Source organism: Mustela nigripes, chromosome X (assembly GCF_022355385.1).
Source record: "Mustela nigripes isolate SB6536 chromosome X, MUSNIG.SB6536, whole genome shotgun sequence".
Classification (NCBI taxonomy): domain Eukaryota; kingdom Metazoa; phylum Chordata; class Mammalia; order Carnivora; family Mustelidae; genus Mustela; species Mustela nigripes.
In genome coordinates, this window is record NC_081575.1 from 117,645,000 (window position 1) to 117,665,456 (window position 20,457).

A 20,457-nucleotide genomic window follows, 5' to 3' on the forward strand; every position below is an offset into this window, starting at 1 on the left:
AAAAAAAAAAAAAAAAAAAAAAAAAATTGAAACTATCCATGTGCATATGGAGATGGATATATACACCTCAGAAGCTGTAAATTATAAAATCGCCAGGCCAATTTGACTTCAGACCCTCTATTGTGCAGCCAAGCTTGGTTCTCCTCCCGCTCCCTGCCCCCTGCATCAGCGGCTCCTCTTAAAAATACAACGTAGCCACTTCCCGCCTCTGTGTTTACAACCACTTCTGGTTCTAAATTCTGATAGGAGGAAAAACACGTTCAAGGGAATGATGAAGTTCATGGACATGCCTTCATAACATGATAATTAGGCATAGTTTGCTCTTTTAAAGTTACCTGCTTTGGGGCACCTGGGTGGCTCAGTCGATTAAGCCTCTGCCTTTAGCTCAGGTCATGATCTCAGGGTCCTGGGATCGAGCCTCACATTGGGCTCCCTGCTGAGGAGCCTGCTTCTCCCTTTCCCTCTGCCTGCTACTCTGCCTACTTGTGCTCTCTCTCTACCTCTCTCAAAGTCTTAAAAAATTTTTTTAAAAATAAGATAAAATAAAGTTATCTGCCTTTTTAGGGGCACCTGGGTGGCTCAGTCAGTTAAGCCTCTAACTCCTGATTTCAGCTCAGGCCACAATCTCGTGGAGCCTGCTTGAGATGCTCTCTCTCCCTCTGCACCCCCGCAACCCGCTGAAAAAAATAAAAATAAATAAAGTTACCAACCTTTTTAACTGGGACTGGAGATAGGATGTCAAGCGGGTAGCTTCTTCCAGCTGCATAAGGAGACAATTTCTTTTTTCCTGAAGCAGAATCCTGTAGGTAAGAAAACAGTCCACTGGTGGATTTCAAAGAGGGTGAGTTTACTTTCCCAACAAGAAATTCAACTGTAAATTCTCCGAAATGATTTAGGTCTGAATGACTCCATTCTAGAATACACTTGCAGGTCACGAACACCACGATAACAGAGACTGCTTGTGTCTTGCTTGACGCTGTCCCCCCAGCACCCTGAACAGTGCCTGATACACCGCAGAAGCTCCAGAGATGGGTGGGTGGGTGAACGGATGGGGGGTTGGGCAGGTGCACTAACAGACAGAAAGGACGAGAGCCTGGATTAGACTAGAAGACGGCCTCACATGCACAGCACGCAGTAATCCGCTGGAATTCCTGCCAACGAATCAGAGTCCCTTGCTTAAGCCCCCCTCTGGGCAAAAACACATGTGATTCTAAAATCCATAGAATTAAGATCAGACACAAATAAAACAAAACAGCAACTGAAACAGGGTTGGAGGGCATTTTTTCTCTTCTTTCCACTATCTTTAACTTTAGGGTTTTTGAAATGAACTCTGTCCACTGCACTCAGTCCACCGCCTTGAATGGAACCCGACACATCCAGGCACTCAACGCTGAATGAATGAATGAATGTGTTTGCCTCAGAACAAAATAGTCCTTGTTTATAAATCAAACCACGGCATTTAACATGTGACCAAGCAGGCACCCTTAAAACAGGTCTGTCCTTTGATGGGGAAAAGGCTTGACACCGTCCCAATCCCCAGTGATACTCACTAGCCCACCTCAGCCGGAAGACGCCGACCTCAGCCACTTCGCTCCGTCTCCACATTGGGTCTAACAGCCCTCAGCCTGTTCCGGGGAAAGCCTCCCTCCTCCGGGTCCTTACTCCCAATTCAAGCATGCATCCAATGAAGGGAGGCGCACAGAGAAACAGGCCTGCCTCCACCTGGCCCAGAAGGTCTCGGCAGCAGGAGCCCCCGGGGGGGGGGGGCACTTAGCCCCCCCCAACCCCACCTCGCTGCACAGCGTGGGTCGCAGACAGTGACCACTGGCAGAAATGGCCGCCGTGGAAGTACCTGTCAGCAGCAGGGGACACCCCTCCCGGCCCAAGGCCACTCAGCGGCAGATTCAGGAGACACACGTGGGCCAACTCGGTTCCAGTGGTGAGGGCTCTGCATCCCAGCACTCAGCGCCTGGCCTGGTCCCGGAAGAGACTCCATCAGCTGGATGAGCTTGGCCAACCCAGTCCCTGAACCCGGGCACCGAGAGTCCCACCAGCTCCATGGGGTTCTGTGGATTTGTACCCTGGGACCCCGGCACTCATGTGTGCTGGGATTTCCACGTGGCGAGGGCAAAAACAGTCAAGGGTGCATGCATGTGGGGTCTTGAGCAGCAGGGGGCATTCGCCGGACAGAGTCCACCCTCCTTCAGAGACAACCAGCCAACGAACTCCCAGGCCCGCCTACCCACACACACACCACAGAGTACCCAGGGGAGAGTGGAAGCGCAGGCGCACAGGCGGAAACTTCAGTTCATGGTCCCTTTCCAGGGTCAAAATCAACTCCGCGTTTATTCTGAGTGAAGTGACAGGGCATGCAATCGCCTCAAGCAAACTAAAACTCACTCCTGTAATTCCTTTGAGCCAGGCTCTCCCATGGCCACCACTTCCCGCCAGCAATGACATCAGCCACTAATGTCACCACACAGACATTAATGATGACTATCCAAGCATCGATAACCCCAACACGTACCTCGGTTGGGTAAACTCTTGTGTGATTAGATGACAGCCCTGAGGGCGTCGGTCCGCACGCAGTGATTCAGCTGGGACACGCTACCTGTGAGGGCTCATATGTACACAGCATACAGCCCTCCTGACACACCGCATGTGAAGGTCTAGTACACGGTCACATGGGTGATTGCCCGGGGGTGCTCTCCAAAGCTCAGTGGGTCCCCGCAGATACCCTCCTGACAGCTGCGAAACACAGAACAGAACCGGCCTCCGACACGGCCCCGGACCGCGCGCGGCAAATGGAAGGCAGTGGCCCGGCACACGCCAAAAGGCCGGGCAATGAGGACTCGGGCTGCCGGCCGGCCTCACCCCTCCGACGCCCGCAGACAGCCCGAGACGGTCCGCGGACAGACGCCTCTGGGAGCGGGCAGGCACCAGGCCGCTGGCAGCTCCCGGGGGAGACCCAAGTGGCAGACGAGGCGAAGGGGTGGCTCGCCGCCACGCCGGCCGGGCCAGCAACGGGGCTCCCTCTCCGGAGCCCACAGCCTGCCTCCCAGCCTGCTGCCGGCCGTCCCGCAGACAAGGGGAATGCACCCCGATGCTGGAAGGGGGGGCGCTAAGCAAGGGGCTCCCAGCTCCCCTCGCTGCAAGCCCTCCTGCTTCCGAACAGGGAACGGGAACCGCGGGCGCCCGGGCAGAGCTGGCACCCCCCGCAGCAGGGAGGGCGCGCGTTCCCTCCAGCGCCCACCTTCCACCTGCTCCGCCAGGAAACACACCAGGCAGTCGATGCCCTGCGCCTTAACGACCAGGACCAATCGAGGGTCACGGGCTAGTTCTCCGAGTTCGCATTTCTGGTTGGACCTTGCCCGGGTGCTGAGTCCCGCTTGCTCCCGAAACCGCGCAAGGCCGCCCACCTTTCCGTGGCGCCCTGCACGGACGTGGCCCGGGCGCGCTGGATCTCCTCCTCCAGGCGCCTCCTCTCCGCCTCCAGCCGCGCCACGTCTTCCGCCGGCCTCCTCTGCTGGACGATGAGCTGCAGCTCCTGGAGCAGGGCTTCCTTCTCCTTGATGAGCTGCAACCGGTCCCTGTCGGCCTCCGCCAGGCCAGGCCACGACTCGTTCTCAAGCTGGGCCAGCTGCTGCTGGATCGTCGAGACTCTGCAAGAGACGGGCCCAGAAAGATTCATGAGGCCAACATAGCACCACACGTTCTCCACACCATCGCACGGATTCTGGAAACTCCCTGTGCTAAGTACGGAAATTACTGCACCGAGTGAACCCTAAATGACAAAAAGAAAGCATCTGGAAACGATGGATGATAAAAGGAACGTGTAGACCCTCTGCATCGCCTGCCCCGGTCTAGGAGACTAGGGATGGCAGTAAGCATGGCAGGCCTGCCTCAAAGGACGGACGGGAAGTTCGGCTCCTCCACACCCCAGCCCCCGTGCTGTTCCAATCCGTGCTTTCCTCCACCGCACTGACGCAGAGCAGGACGGAAGCAGCTCCTCTCTCCCCACCTGCCATCATCAGGAGCTAAACACAGTGCTGGATCCCCGAGGGATGCTTCTGGCTTCCTGCCTGCTCTGCCGGGCCTAACTGGCAACAGCACCTGGACGGGAGAGCAGTGCCCCCAGCACAGGGCTCTGGAACAGAAACCCCGGAGTGCCCGGTGACCCACGCTACCTTCTGTCTGTTTGCTTGGCACACAGGCAGCGTGGCTTTGTGTCCTGAGTTGTTGCCAAATGCAGATTAAATGAGATGGATGTGGCTTATATTTTCAGAGCAGCCTTTCACGGGTGGAGGAGAATGGTTTCAGCCCTTCAAGTTGAAGTGGGGCTGCCTAGGAGGGCTATCTGTTTTCAGACAGAAACGAGGGACGCCAGACTCCCCCTGAGCCCGGCGCTATGGAGGGCAGATGCTGGCGTATGTGCCCCCAAAACAAAACCCAGGGACTCCTTTCGGGCCACAGAGAGCTGTGAAGACAGGGAAGCAGCAGGGGTGCATGGCCCTGTAGCCTCTAAGACAGTGATTCTCAAAGTGCGATCCCTGACCGGCAGGCAGCCTCTGCGTTACCAGGACCTCTGCTACAAATGGAAACGTGGGGTACCGCTCGAGGGCTGTTGAACGCAACACTCTGGGGATGGGGATGGGCAACCTGGGCTTTAACAAGTACCAGGTACTTCTGACCCTCACTTCGGTTTGAAAACCCTCTGCTTTCAGGCAGCCCGGCCTGGCCTGCTGGGTGCTAACTGACCGTAGAGCTCTTAGGGGCCTGCGTTAGGCTCCCGGCTGACGATCCTCACTACGACAGGAATGGCGGGAGCACTCCTGCCACCACCGTGTCCCCTGCGCCAGACACACAAACTCATCGAAGCTGGCATCCTGCCCACTAGGTCCGGACCTCAGAATCCTTCTCAGTGCTGTGCTCCCTGCAGATACCAGCAATCAGCGGGTGCTGGCCCACGTGTTGGAGCCTGGGGGCCAGCCCCGCAGCAGCTCAGGCTCCTCTCGAGCTAGACAGGAGCATGGGGACTGGGCAGCCTGGCTGGAGCGCTGGGTAAGACACCTTCTTCAAGTACCAAACCCATCGAGGACACCAATGGTAAAAAAATTAAAATAAAAAAATAAGAGTAGGGGAGCCTGGTGGCTTAGTCAGTTAAGCGTCTGCCTTTGGCTCAGGTCACAATCTTGGGGTTGTGGGATCGAGTCCCGCGTGAGACTCCCTGTTCCGAGGGGAGCCTGCTTCTCCCTCTGCCTCTTGCCTCTCCTCCCTGCTTCTGCACACTCTCTCTCTCTCTGACTCAAAGAAATAAAATCTTTAAAAAAAAAATACAAGTTATAGTTTAAATGTGCACATTTACTCAAGTCCAATTCCCCAAGAAGGTAACGAAAACAGTTGAACGTCAGTAGCTTTATTAGGCAAGTTCTTTTCCAACTTAAAACTAATTTCCTGAAAATGTGTTGGAAAATGATGCCAGATCATGTCACTGAAAAATACTGCTGGCAGAGGCGGCTCACCGGGACTGGGGATCCAAGCAGGCTGGAACATCCATCTATGTCTAATTAGTGTAATGAAAATTTATGGTGGTCATATAACTGAAGCCCAACGAAAACATACTCCGAGTCGGCCCATAAATAAGTTGGTGCCAAATCAGACATTATACCCAATGAAATTTCTGGAACGTTCTACTGGAGATCAAGACAAGTCAAGAGTAAGGAATGAATGTGAAAGAGAAGAACAACACTGAGCAAATCCATTGTGTCCTCATAATTTTTCATGTCATTTATCCGAACAAGCCGCAGGAAAGCCTCTCTGAACCCGGCTGACATTGGTGGTATTATTCTGTAACATATACTAATTCTCATTCACATGCTACAGGCGCCCACGTTTTTAAAAGCACTCCCTGTGAGTTTTCTGAGGTGTACACGGGAGGTGATCAAGATTTCACGTGAGCCGGCCCGGTGCTGGTCAGCTGCCGTTCTACAAGCATTCAAGCTGCCGAGGGGGGGCAGGAGATGCAGCCCTAGATAATCCTCCTCTTCCCAGGCAAATTTCAAGTCATATCCGCTACCAGAAAAACAGAATGCAGGAAGAGAAGAATTATAGGTGGGAAGAGAGGCGAAGGGCCAACTTCAAAAGGTCTGTCCACCGAAGGACAAGACAAATAGCACAGTGGCCCAAGTGACACCCAGTGTACCGTGACAGTGCACGGCTTACGGGACAAGTACGCACAGACACACGGCAAGGGACCACCTTGGCAGAACAGACAAGATTAGGACAAAACTGACTTCGTGTGGCCCACCCGGAAAAGCTGTTCGGGCTGTGCTGATCATGGGGTAAGCGTTTCTATGCTGAAGAGGAGTGCTTGTTCACATAATTAAATCTCACAAGGATGCAAATGAGTGCATGGTCGTCCCAGAGCTGTGACTCTAGAAGAACACAGAGAGATATTGCCAAGTGCCATTTCCTTCCGTACAGCCACACTCCAGATGCAGACATTCGGGGGTGAGGCACATACGTCCTGTCTGTCTGCACTGGAAGCCAAAAGCTCTAGAAGGATTCCTTCAGTGACTTCTCGTGCATTCACCATGGGACAGGCAAGCCGGCTTTGCCTGTGACGCCGTGTGCCTCGTCTACTCTGCTGCTGGCCTGGAAACAAGCCATCCGTAAGGACGACACTTCGTGCATCAGGATTAGCAGAAGATACATAACCTCTTGCAAATGCCTTTAAAAGCTTTAAAATGTATGTCCGTGTGCTCATGACAGAGAAGAAGCAAAAGCACATCCTTAAATCAAGCATTCAGGTTTCATATTTATTATGTGATCTCCAAATTCGATCCCCCGAGCAGCTTTGATGCAGGCAGAAGTAAAAGAGGAATCATTCTCCCTCACTGTGTTTCCCTGAACAGGTTTCCTGCTACAACCCAGGCACCATTCAACCATGAATGGAAACCTGCATTGATGCTGCAGAAACTACTGAGACCCTCACAATTCACACGGAAATCCTAAATGTGATTTGCATTTTTACTGTAAAAAATGCACTTCTAATATAACACAGTTTTGAGATATATTTTATATATCTAAAATAATCCTTAATTATTTAAATTTATACCTAAAGTCTGCAGTCTACCATATAATTTTGCGTGTTCCTAAAATATGGCTGCTTTCTGGAAGGGAGACAGAACTCCAGGCAAGCCACGGTCCCATCTGATGGCTATGAGACATGGCAGGACGGCACGGCCACATTCTGGGACACGGTGTCAGCCTCGAGACATGTGCCTTCAGATTTCAATCACAGCTACAGATTTGATACTGCTTGTGCTTTCTCTCTTTAGTTTTCTTTTTGTAAATATCCATGTAAGTGAACAGCAGAAGTTTAAGAAATCCTCAGCTAAGATTGAGGTCAGGTGGGTGATAAAATTACTGACTGAGTTAAATGTCGAGCCGACTGGAACCCTAACAGGACACTGATTCCGGACAGCGGAGGAACAGCAGGACCCATCCTGGCAACACATGCTAAGACACAGAGAAACTGGATGGGCCATATGTTTTGTTCCTAGCTGGACTGTGAGTGTTGCTATGGAAACAGCTACAGTTTGTGCACAGTTCTGGAACAAGTGCTCTTAGGTTAAAAATAAGGAACTATCTGTGTCACCGGGATTGGTTCAAGCCTTGCTCTTCCAAACTGGCTTTGAAAAATTCTAAAAAATTTTGGGGTGCCCAGGTGGCTCAGTTGATGAAGTGTCTGCCTTCGGCTTAGGTCAAGAGATCCTGGGGTCCTGGGATCGAGCCCCGCATCAGGCTCCCTGCTCAACAGGGAGCCTGCTTCTCCACCAGCTCCTCATTCTGCTCTCATGCTTTCTTTCTCACTCTCTCTCAGATAAATAAAATCTTTAAAAAAAAAAAAAAGAAAAGAAAAATTCTAAAATTTTTAACCAATAATGTGAAAATATTCTAATCATAAGGTCTGCCTTGAGAATCCAAAGTGACTTCCCGAAGGGAAACAAAGAAGCACTTGTTTGGTACATTTCACATGAGCCGGGGCTGAAAACACAAAACCAGTCATCACGAGAGTGGCAGTTTGGTCGAGGGAATTCTCTAGGAATCACCACCACTTGGAATTATGAGTCCCACTTCCACAAACTTCCTTTAGATCTGAATACATCCTGATACTTCTCGTTGTCCAGAACACTGCATGTTGACAATTTCACGACTCTGAAAAACCATCTCAAATCTAGACATGCAAGGGAGACATCTCTGAAATACACACCCCCCCACACACTCCCAGCTTAGAAGTGGTAAAGCCCAGGAGGTTCTGCGGAGGGTAGGCAAGCTGAACTTCTCGTGGAGGAATGAACCTCCCTAATGTCACATGTCTACAGAGGGGTGGGGACGTGAGGCTGTCCTGACCACGGCTCCAAGGTGTGGCCAGCAGAGCGCCTTCCCAGGTGCAGCGGGCAACTGTGTGACCAACAGCCGAGTAGGTTACAAGGCAGGCGCTCACTCGCTCACCAGATCAAGCCAGATCTAGAAAAACTCACTTCAGTAACTAGAGGCAAAATCGAATTACTCCGCGGGGTCTGGAAAGGTGCCCTGCAGCCACCTCAGGGGAGCAGAACCACAGGTGCCCCACAGAGGGCACCGCGATCAACAGCCTTGCTGGACAGAGGGTGGGGCTCTGCTGACAAGAACGCTCCACAGACATTTTAAAGCAGCTTCAAGTCCAATGAGAACAGCAACTCATCATCCAAACTCCAGATCCACCTTCTAAGTGATCCTCGGCCACGAAGTGGGCCTCTGAGAACTCTCTCTTTGGGGCTGTTCGCCTCCTTTAGGCTCCAGGGAGCGCCATCCACGTCACACGGGGGGAGGGGCTGATGAAGGGCAGCTGACTTTTTATTTTCCCAAGTAGAGATTTTGCAAAAAACCTACTCACATCAACTATCATCATCATTTTGTAAGAGGAAGGTATTTTAACAGGGGAAAAAAATGATCAGAACAAGAGTTCTTTAAATGGAAAAAAAAAGCCAATCCGCGTGATAAAAACCCGTCACTGCGCTCCTTTGCCCTGTGCACGGTGGACCGCGGTGGAACAGGGACACTTCGGAGCAGTGCTTGGGAAGGAGGTCGTCGGTCTGTCCTTCGCCCTTTGCCAGCATCTCCTCCATCGCTGTGGGTCCCCGCAGGGGAGTATCTTCTGAGGTTTTACCTCTTCTTCTCTTCTGCTCACTCCTAGCCAGGCTCTCTAGGACTTTTTGTTCCCCTCTCCGGCAAATTCACTCTCACTAGGCCAATAGCTATGGGACTTTCTTACGATTCAACCGTGAATTCTCTTCCTTTTCCAGTGCACGCTCTCTCCCAAGGTGAGCTCTGCCACCCTGCGACATCAGTATCACCTAGATGCCGAAGATTCCCAGACGGTACCTCCCACTGCCCTCTTGGACATCTCCCCACTGGGACGGCTCACACTGAACATTCCCGACTCAAAGGTCCTAGAATGCCCAGCAATTTCAACTCCTTTCCAAGGCACCAGTGGTCTGCCATGATGTGGTCCTGCCTCCCTGCTCGCAGCCTCTTCCGTCCCCATCCCCGCTCGCCTTCGTTCTGCAACTACAAGCCTGTCCCGCTGCCACAGACTGACCCCCCCACCTCCTCGGAGACTTGCGATCGCACAACTTTCCACCCTGCTCCCTGCTCCCCAAATGCACAGGCACCCAGAATCCCAGCATCCTTCAGGGTGTAGTGCCAATGCCATCTCCTCCAACACCCAGGAAGAGAAATCATTATAGAAAGAGTCAAGATCACAAGCCTCTTCAAATGTCCATGAAGGCCCAAGAGCTGTAAGCTGAGCCTGGTGTGATTACAGATCCTGCAAGCACGGTTCTTGAAATGGAGAGACCTTCCCCACCTGTTAGATCCCTAGAGACAGGCACGTCTTGATGCCTTTTCTCTCCTCAGCTCAAGGAGAAGTACCTCAAGGCTCCCATCAGGACGTGGGCCTTGGGGAAGGGACCCAAGAGCAGCGCCGTCCACCTGGAGCTGCCCTGGGCTGCCAGGACGCCTTCCGCCTGCCCGCTGCCGGAAGCAAGGGCCAGATAGCAAGTACGTCGGGACGGGGCCTTTATCTACTCATCCAATAGCTATTCAGTGGTGTTCAGCTACTGGAATCACAGCAATGACCTAAACAGACAAAACTCCCGGCCCTTGTGTGGTTTACGCTCTCGGAGGGAAAAACAGATGATAAAAGAGAAAACACTCACGCAGAGAATGGGTTAGGTGGTCACATCTTCTGGGAGCATCGGGGTGATGGGGGCGGGAATGGGGCAGGCTACTTCATTCCGGACAATCAAGGAAGCATCTCCGACAAGGGGACCAAGAGGAGAGCAGAAGCCACCTGACCGACTTGAGACCAAGTATTCCACCCGTAGGAGAGGAAACAGCGAAGGCCCAGAGCACGGTGCGGGTGTCCTCGTGCTGCTGTAACAGAAGCCTACAGACCCGGTGCCTTCAAACCGCACACACCATCATCTTAGAGCTCAGAAGTCCAAAGGCCAAAATGGGTGGGCAGGGCTGTGATCCTTCTAGAGGCTCCAGGGAAGAATCCATGGCACTGGCATTTCTCAGGGCTGCCCCCAGGCCTTGGCTTGTGGCCCATGCCTCTCTGCTCTCTGCTTCCCTCCTCACATCTCCTTCCAGACTGTCCCTCTTCTAAGGGCCCTAGTGACGACACTGAGCCCCCTTGGGTCCTCCGGAACTATCACCGATCTCGAGGTCCTTAACGTAATCCCATCTGCAAAGTGTCTTCTGCCACGGAAGGCAACACAGCCACCAGGTTCTGAGCACTGGGACGTGAACACCTTGAGGGGGCCGTGATTCTGCCAACTCTGGGCACTAAGTCAGGAGTGTGCCTGGTAGGCTGGAGACCCAGTGTGTCTGTCCACAACCAGGCAAGGGAGGACACGGAAGGGAGCGGGCTAATGCCCGGGGTTAGTGGAAAACTGGCTCCTCACAGTAGGGCTTTAGAAGTAAAAGCAGAAGGCCAAGAGTAAGGTTTCTCAGCTGAAGCACTACTGACACCCCGGGGGGCTGAAGTCTTTGCTGTGAGGCCACCCTGTGCATTGTGGGCTGGTCAGCAGCCTCCTGGGCTCCACCCACTGGCTGCCGGCAGTGCCCTGTCGCTAGTCCTGAGGACCGAAACTGTTCCCTGGGGAGCAAAAGCAGCCTCCTTCAAGGCTCGAGAGCCATGTGGAACAGGGGAATGACAGCATCTAACATGTTTTGAAAGGATCACTTGTCTAGAAAAAAGAATTCAGACCCAGCAATTAAAAGAATCAAAAATCACACAAAATTATGTTGACCAGCACGAGGAAATGCACCACTCACACAAGGGAGAAGCACATGACAACTGAGAGAAGGTCTCTGCCTGTTACTCTAGTAAAACTGACAAAGAATAAAGATGTTTAATTGGCGTTGGTGGCAGTGCAGCGTGGCTAAGTCATTCTGGAAGGCAATGTGGGGTTATCTATCAAAACTTTCTTTTTTTTAAAAAATAGGCTTCACGTGGGGCTCGAACTCAGGACCCTGAGATAAAGACCTGAGCTGAGATCAAGAGTCAGACGCTTGACCAACTTAGCTGCCCAGGCGCCCCTCCGAAACCTTTCAACATATGCGCGTTAAGATCTGTACATTTCATCACTAAGTATCAGTCCGAGGAAACAGTCATTTCTGCGAGGCTGGGGCCTGTGAAGAGATGTGCGCTGTTTGTGAAAGGGAGGAACTACACCCCGTCTAAGATGCCTGTGCACGGAGGGAGGGCTGTGCACTCTAAGCCAGATGCCCATCACATCCTCCGTTTAACTACATGGGCTTCCTTTATTCAAATGTTTAGGTCAAAGCCTGGAAGGTGTCACACCAAACCACGAAGGGTAGGAAGCGGCATCAGAGAAGGGGAAGTGGGTGGTCTCCGCTGTGCGCGCCTGCGACAAAAACAATGTACTCATGTACTATTTTTATAATAAAGACGAAGAGGAAAACAAAAGTGCGCACACACGCGCACGCACAGCCCCAGCAGGTCCTGGGGTGGGGTAGCGAGAGGTCGTCACCCGCAGGCAGAGCCACTGATAGACCGACATGTTCTTGTTAGTTGGGGAGGAGTTTATCTCCCGAACAGGCTGAAGACCATCCGTCATCGCATCGCATAAAGCACACTGTCTTTTCTGAAATGTCCAGAACAAGGTTAGATACGGCACAGACAGGAGTACAATCTCCCATTCTCCCAGCAGCTCCTCTGCCCACTGCTGGGGGGTGCGGATGAAGCTAGTGGGGTCACCCATACATGGAGGCCAGCAGGAAATCCTGTGGGGATGGCCCCGCTGAGGCACCACAGTCCTCCAGCCAGAGCAGGGGTTCTCGGCCTCGGCACTGGTGACATACGGGGGTTCGTTCTCTGTGTGGGGCCAGCCAGTGCGCCGTAATATGCCAAGCAGCGGCCGAGCAGGTCCCCCAGAGCTGTAACAACCAAACCTGCCTCAGGATGCAGCCAGAGTCCCCTCTCCTCCGCTCTGCCCGGTGGGAACCACTGTGCTAATGGGAAAAAGAAACGTCGTGCTTGTGCAAGCCAATCCAGGACATCTCCACGTGGGTACCTGATATTTAAATGTGGCCAATGGAGCCCAGAACGGCATTTCTGGGCCACCTGGGTCTTGCCCCCTCCACCCCCGCAGCTGCGTGCAATTCCTAACAAGGTCCTGGGCATCCTGAAATAGCGCTGTCTCAGCATTTAAAAGGTTACTCACTGTGTACCCGTAGTACCTCTAGAAAACAAAGAAATCACTTGCTATGTTTAGTAAATGTCGCAGCAAAACACGTAACAATTATGTCGCAAAGCATAGCAACCAACTATTTTCTGCATTTTAATACGACACAGCAAATTCCAGCACCCACACTGTGCGGCCCAGCAGAAACATGCAAGAATGAGCAGAGGCGTATTCCAAGCAGACCACGGCCCGACAGACAGCCTCGAGCTCAGGAGAAGGCACGCGGGGCACATGGAGAACATGACCACAGTGATAAGCGGCACGGCTGATTGCACTTGGCAGTGGTCCGTGTGGAAACGGAAGGCCCAGCCCAGATACGAGGTGAGAAGCCAGGAAGAAGCGGGGCTTCGAGCTCCGAGCAATGAGAAAGCCCGTGTCCGCTCACGCCGGCCCTCCAGCACGGAGTCATCTGATCCGCTTTTGTTGCTATTTTTACATTTTCTAAAAAGGCAACAAAGTGGATTTCCAGACATCATGAACGATACAGGATCTGCAGCCGACCCAACTATCTCATTTCCAGAAAGGACCCCCTGACCCCACCTGGCACTGCGCTCCTTCTCCCCCAGCCTCTCAGAAAATAGTTCACATGTGACTAAAAGACTTTTTTTTGAAAAGACATGCTTCATAGCTTCCTGAAGCACATATGTGGAAATAATTTGGTTTTAAGGCTCTTTCCAGAAGACACAAAAGAGAGAGAGGGTTTCTAGCAAGGGGACCCGAAAGCTAGGGCAGGGTCAGAATAGGGGAACCAGGGTCCTGCGGAGGCGGGGAGGAACAGGATGTGCCACAAACCCAGCCTGCCCGTGAGCGCTCCGCGCTGCATCCATTCTGCCCTTGTCCGATGCTTAGGGCTGGGAGAGGGGGACAGAAGACAAATTCTGAACATGTACAGACAGGCTCAAGTCTCCATTCTCCAAAGGCGGATGATTTACAGCGAAAGTCAACAGAAAAGGCTGCGATGCTCTCCACCCGAGTCCCGCGGCCGAGGAACCGCGAGCACCTGCTGACCTGGTCCTTATTAAACTGTCTTTTAAACCAAGATATGTGACTGTTTCCATTAACCTCTGCAGTTAGAAACGACATATATAAAAGATAAGGCAATTCTGTTGAAGCAGTTCTGAGGGACGGTGGCTGGGCGGGAGGCAGGGCGGGCGGGGGGTGGAGACGGAAGCTGAGAAGTCTCCGTCTTTTTTCAGTCATGGCTTCAGAACCGTCCACAATAGTGAGAATTACGCATCTTAAATGCACATGAAATTTTGTCATGGGCATTAAGAGCCTTACCCATAAAGGAAGATCGTGGATTTTGCATTCTAGCAGACACTGCTTTCTGATAAAAAGTGGACAGTCCAGCCTGGAGCTCCACAAAACCTCTTTTTTTTTTTTTTTTTTAAAGATTTTATTTATTTATTTGACAGAGAGAAATCACAAGTAGATGGAGAGGCAGGCAGAGAGAGAGAGGGAAGCAGGCTCCCTGCTGAGCAGAGAGCCCGATGCGGGACTCGATCCCAGGACCCTGAGATCATGACCTGAGCCGAAGGCAGCGGCTTAACCCACTGAGCCACCCAGGCGCCCCACAAAACCTCTTTCCAGGGGAGAAAGGAAGGAGGCAGAAGGTGAGGTTTGAGAAAGGAGCTTCTTACCTCTTTCTGGCCTCCTCATACTGCCAATTAAGCCTGACACGATCCACAAGTCTTGTTTTATCATCAAAGACAAACTTTCCGGAACAGAAGGAAAAAAAGGGGGAAGAGACATATTAAAGACACATTTTCAAAACAGAGAATTCATTTAAACTTTCAGCGACAGTGGAGAATATTTTCATTTGTCTTTGCATTTCCATTTCTCAAGGGTCTGGAAGGAAACACACCCAACAGGGCTCGCCCACCACCCTGGCTGGCAGAAGCTGCGAGTGGACCTGGGAAGACTTTGCTCCCCCAACACTGGTAGATTTTTTTTTAACAGTGGAAATGTATTCATCTATTGTGTAATTCTTAACAACAACAACAAATTAAGTTTTAAAAAAATGGGGAATTAGTCAGTAGAAGTTGACACAAAGACAAAAATATTCATCCCATTTTGTACAGTACGTTCTCTTGTTCTTCAATGAATGCAGAAGAATGTTGTGCGAAGTCGCGAGATCTGAAGAAGGCGGACTAGCTGGATGAGACATGGGCTACCGGCCTCCTCGGAATGTTACGTAGCATGTTATAGAACTGAAGGTCAAAAGGAAGGAAAGCAGCATGTGGAAGAGTCTGATGGGGCCCATCACCCCAGGAGCTGGAACTGAAACGTAGCACTCTGACGTGATCACTAGCTGTGCTTATATATTTTCATACCAATTATGCTGAACTAAACAATTCCTAAAACAAAACCAAAAAGACCTGTATGGGAGGTAACTATAGTTCACCTCAGTTACCTCTCCCTTCATTCCTGGAAACATATAACACTAGTTCATTAATCAATTATCTCTGTAGATCTGACCTTACCTAGACCACATGTTATAGCCACTAAGTCTTTTTTTTTTTTTTTTTTTTAAGTAACCTCATGTCAACAAACATTTGAAAATATTCTATTTGAACGACTAGTGCTAAATTTATTGATACCAATTTTGATATAAGTCAATAGGAATTTCTCTACATCTTTATTGCTTTGAATGAGGGGTGGAGCAAGTGCTCTCCAGTGAGATGGGTCACCATCGTGCACATTTTAACAGCCTTGTCCAAAGCCCTTCTCCACGGTTTCCTTAACATAAATATCTTTAGGCTATAACATCACAGCTCCAGAAACTGTCTACACTGGAAATGGCTACTTGTCACCTCATCACCCTGAGCTCATCAAGACCAAGAAATGTCGTTTCTTAGAACCTCTTCTCAGGTACCTGGATGGCTCGGTTAAGCCACTGCCTTCAGCTCAGGTCATGATCCTGGAGTCCCGGGATCAAGTCCCACATTGGGCTCCTCGCTCTGCAGAGCTTCTCCCTCTGACCTTCTCCCCTCTCATGCTCTCACTCTCTCTCCCTCTCTCAAATAAATAAACAAAATCTTTAAAAAAAAAAAAAAAAAACCACTCTTCTCAATGCTGTCTATAGATCTCTAAGGTCTGTGTTTGCACTCTTCTTTGAGAACAAAATGGACATCTTGGTCAAAAAAGGAGAAACCTACGGCCCAATGGATTCAACAGGTTCCAGTATAGTCATATAGCACGGAAGTGAGAACGAAGTTAGTTGCGCAGGTGTCTAAGATTGTCCCCAATGGTCTCTGCCTCTTGGGACTCACCCCATGTGAAATCCCCTTGAGAATGCCCTTGACTGTAACCAGTAGAATACAACACATGATGGGAAGATAACGGGAAGCCATTTCTGTGATTCCATTATAAAAGATAGTAACTTCCATCTTGCCAACAGACTCTCAGTTTGCACACTTTGATGAAGCGAGCTACTGTGCCGGAGAGGTCTGTACGGTAAAGAAGCAGAGCCCTCCGTCCAGCAACCTATGAGGAAGTGAATCCTGCCAACAGTCATGTGAGCTTCAGAGTGGCCCCTTCCCCAGTTGAGGCCTCAGATGAGACCCCAGCCCCGGGTGACTCCTCACTGGCAGTTTTGGGAGAGCCCCTGAGGCAGAGGACCCTGCCCAGACTCCTGAGCTATGGTGTAAGTCTGAAATAATAAAGGCGTTAGGTTCTGGAGTCCCTGGGTGGCTCAGGGGTTGGGCCACGCCTTTGGCTCAGGCCATGATCTCAGGGTTCTGGGATCAAGTCCCGCATCAGGCTCTCTGCTCAGCAGGGAGCCTGCTTCCCTCTCTTTCTCTCTGCCTGCTTGTGATCTCTCTCTGTCAAATAGGTAAACAAAATCTTTAAGATGCTAGGTTCTGGAGTAATTGGTTATGCAGCAATAGCCAACCAATCCAGTTCAGCCTTTCAATACACTTTTTTACAAGTGTGTGATGCAGAAGAAAGCACAGGTGTTTAGGCCTCAGAGATGTCAATTCAAACCCAGGAAGACCTGCCTCTCCCTGGCCACATGACCTCTGGGAACTTGGCACCTCTATCCCCTCATCTAACGAAAGGACGTGGAGGGGCGCCTGGGGTGGCTCAGCTGGCTGGGCGACTGCCTTTGGCTCAGGTCATGATCCACTCAGCGTGGAGTCTGCTTAAGTTTTTCCATTTCCCTCTGCGCCCCCCACCCCCACACTCCTCCTCTCTCTGAATAAAAAAATCTTAACACACACACACACACACACACACACACACACACACATCTAAACTCAATTCTCAGGAGTCTGCTGTTTTAAAGAACCCAAATCACAAGGTCAGAGGTAACAAGCAATTCAATTGCCTTCCAGGTCATGGAGTCTTTACAGCTGGATTTTTCCTTCAAATGTAATGGCACAAAAGGGAAAACATTTCTGAAGAGAAAGTGGCAAAATCAAACAAATGAGTGATGGCAGCACAAAACCAGCTCTTTTCTGTCCTGGCACCCTCGGCTCGTGGCTCCGTTCTTGGCGTACCTCTCCAATGATGTCAGTCTGAGACCCAGCATCGCAGAACTGCTGAGGTAAGGAATCGCCGGGCACACCTGGATTGTGAGGGAAGTCTTGCGGAGGGTCGCTGAGAGAAAAGCTATTCCTGAAGCCATCGGTCAGCTTGGCCAGACTCTGCAACAGAAGGAAACGAGTTACTTGAGTTCTTTGTGTGTGATAGAAACTTTCTAACCCTAACCGATGTGAGGCGATGGGTGTGTTAACGAACCTCATCGTGGTCATCATTCCACCTTCTATGTGTATAGCAAGTCATCAGGTGGAACGCCTTAAATTTCTAAAACTTTATCTGTCAACTGTACCTCAATAAAATGGGCGGAGCACTGCCATCCAAAATGTTGCATCGATAAATGAGTCTGACAGAGATGAATGCCGCCTTGAGATTTCAATACACCACACAAAAGGAAAACCACTCCCAGGTGAGGTTTATGTATTTTTAGAGCCTGATTTTTCAGTCGTAATTCTACATGGTCAAGAGTCCTCGCATATGGATGTTAGTGTACCAGAAACTAGAGTAACTGTATCTCCTTGTGTACGTAACTCCTTTGGGTAGAAGTAAAAAAGAACTACAATTTTCTACAATTTTCTAGAAGACTCTGGAATATATCTCTCTCCAGCAGACGTTTCCATAGACACCAGAACGCACAGGTGCAGCATGACATGCATAGCTGGCTCTGGATCCAGATGGAGGCATGCTGAAATGGGCCAGTACTGTTAAGGTCATAAAAGACAGAACAACTTCTTGGATTTTCCTAGAGAAGATGTTGCCCAGGCCTCTCCCAGGAGCTTCTCAAAGAGGACGCTGGGGTCTGGAGCTTCTTATGGAAATTCTATAAGTGTCCCCGGTGGGGAGCCACTCGAGACAAGTGGGTGGCTTGCCCCAGCTCAGCACACTTGGAAAGGCCAAGGCAGAAAAGTTAGTTCAACCTCCTGGGGCAAGTCCTCCAAGCCCCCACGGTGGATTACCACCTGGTTCAGCCCCGGAGTTTGGGCTTAGATTAAATGGGGGACGACCACACCGCACCTTGTCCAACGCTGCCCTCAGAGGCTGCAGTCAGTGGCAGGAGCTCTTCCTGCCACCAGCGCCTAGAGAAAATTGAACCGTTGACCATTTACCTCTCGTGACCTGGGAGGGCACCTGAAAATACCAACTGGTGGGTCGTACCTCCAGAGCCTTAATCCAGCAGGCCTGGTGTAGTGCCCAGTAATGGGCAGTTGAACAACCACTGTGGGGACACTCCACAAGTCTCCTGACCTTGACTTCGGAAGCACTGCCGTGCAAGGCAGTTATGTGCGCACCTGTCTCCTTTGGGCCACAAGTCCGAGCTCTGCTTCACATGTCCTTCGGCAGAATCCAGACACGCGCCTACCAGGCACTCGGGGCGTTGAGCAAAAAATGAAAGCCATAACAGAAGCACCGGAGTGCACCCCAGGACCAAGTCAAAACACCAGTGCACCTCCACATGCAAAAAATCAAGCTTTTTCTAAAAATACCCAAATCCCCAGAAGTCCAAGGGACCAAAAAATAAAGCAGTAGAAAGCTCCAACGATCCCAGTCACATAACTAAAATCTGCCCATGAGCTGGAATACTACATAGAGGAAGGCAGAAGCTCATGCGGACACGTGCGGAAAAGGGGACAGGGCATTAGGGTCACGTGAGGAAGCCCCACCTTCCTGTGGGGACAGTGGAACATGTGCTCATGCTCTCCCGTGTCTGTAAAAATGCTGGCAGGCCACCTAAGAAGCTAACAGAAGTAGTTACTGGGGATGAGTGAATGAGGTGGCAGCCAATTTCTCATCAGACTTTTTAAATTATTTTGATTATTGAACAATCTGTGTTGCCCATCGTTATGGCTTCAACTGTGTCTTCCGCAATGATACATCCAAGTGCTAAGAGCCCGTGAGAGTGAGCTTATTTGGAAAGAGAGTCCTTGCAGATGGAATCAAGTTAAGGTGAGGTCATACTGAATCAGAGTGGGTTTGAATCCTGTGGTTGGCATCCTTATAAGAAGAGAAGCATGTAGACACAGAGACACAGGGCAAACACCATGGGACGATGAAAGCAGAGATCAGAGCAGGGCATCGATGAGCCAAAGAACGGCAAAGATCGCCAGCAGCTCCCAAAGCTGGAAAAGGCGAGGAAGGGTCTCCCCTAGAGCCTTCAGAGAGAGCGTGGCCATGCCGGCACCTTGACCATGAACCTCTGGCCTCCAGACTCTGAGAGAATGCCTTTCAGGTGCTCTCTCCCAGTCTGTGGCACGGTGTCATGGCAGCCCTAGGAAACCAACACCCATACTTCTAAATATTTTAATACACAGTATGCAGAAACATACACACACATAAAGAACATACATACATGTATGAGATGTACGTACGTTTTAAAGTATATATGAATTGTATACATGACAAATACACAATATATATCACAAACCTAGAGTTTCCTAACATGTTACCGAATAGACAGATGGACACGCAGGCAGGCAGACGGATGGACACAGGGTGCACAGAGGGCCAGCCCCTACCTGCATCAGGTCCCGCCTCTCCTTCTCGCCGGTGCAGATGGCTTTCTTGATGGTCCGGAGCTCAGTCATTATCGCCTGCGCCTCATCCGGTTTGTAGCTGGTGTGAGTGCTTGACATCTTCCGATCAATCCTGGTTTAAAACGAAAACGCAAGAGTTATTCTGTGCGAGAGTCCAGCGATAGGCTGAACAACAGTGAAAAACTCAGAAGCTTTTTAGAAAGATGGGACACAAGTTAAACACACTGGTTTGGCAGAGAAAATTAAAGATCCCAGGAACCCTTCCTTGCTTGTGGTAATACACAGAGATGAGGCTCGACCTGCGGACGACTTTTCTTTGCTCCAGAACAGCCAGCACAGGTGAGGCCTTGCCGGTCCGGTTCTCACGACCTCTACTAATGATTACGCAACCAACAGTGGCTTGAGTAATTTCCTGGGATTTTAAACTCCTCTCTGAGCGGAGGATCGTGTCTTATTTGTTTAGTCCCAGCACCTGGGTTAGTGGTCAAAAATGTCTATTAAACAAACATACGAAGGACATCTGCGCGCAAGCACATAAGGGACAGAAGAAAAGTTGTGAACGA

General features: G+C 50.8%; 1 protein-coding gene across 2 annotated transcripts in view; it reads right to left on the reverse strand.

Moving 5' to 3' along the window:
- WWC3 (WWC family member 3) overlaps positions 1-20,457 on the reverse strand; it is a 71,627-nt gene that overhangs the window by 26,217 nt on the left and 24,953 nt on the right. For both annotated transcript variants that reach the window (XM_059384791.1, XM_059384790.1), the window contains exons 5-9: positions 19,877-20,006; positions 17,324-17,470; positions 14,462-14,535; positions 3,420-3,662; positions 711-800 (exon numbers count right to left, since the gene is read on the reverse strand). In XM_059384791.1, the coding sequence (XP_059240774.1) occupies positions 711-800; positions 3,420-3,662; positions 14,462-14,535; positions 17,324-17,470; positions 19,877-20,006 (684 nt within the window). The remainder of the gene's footprint in view (positions 1-710; positions 801-3,419; positions 3,663-14,461; positions 14,536-17,323; positions 17,471-19,876; positions 20,007-20,457) is intronic.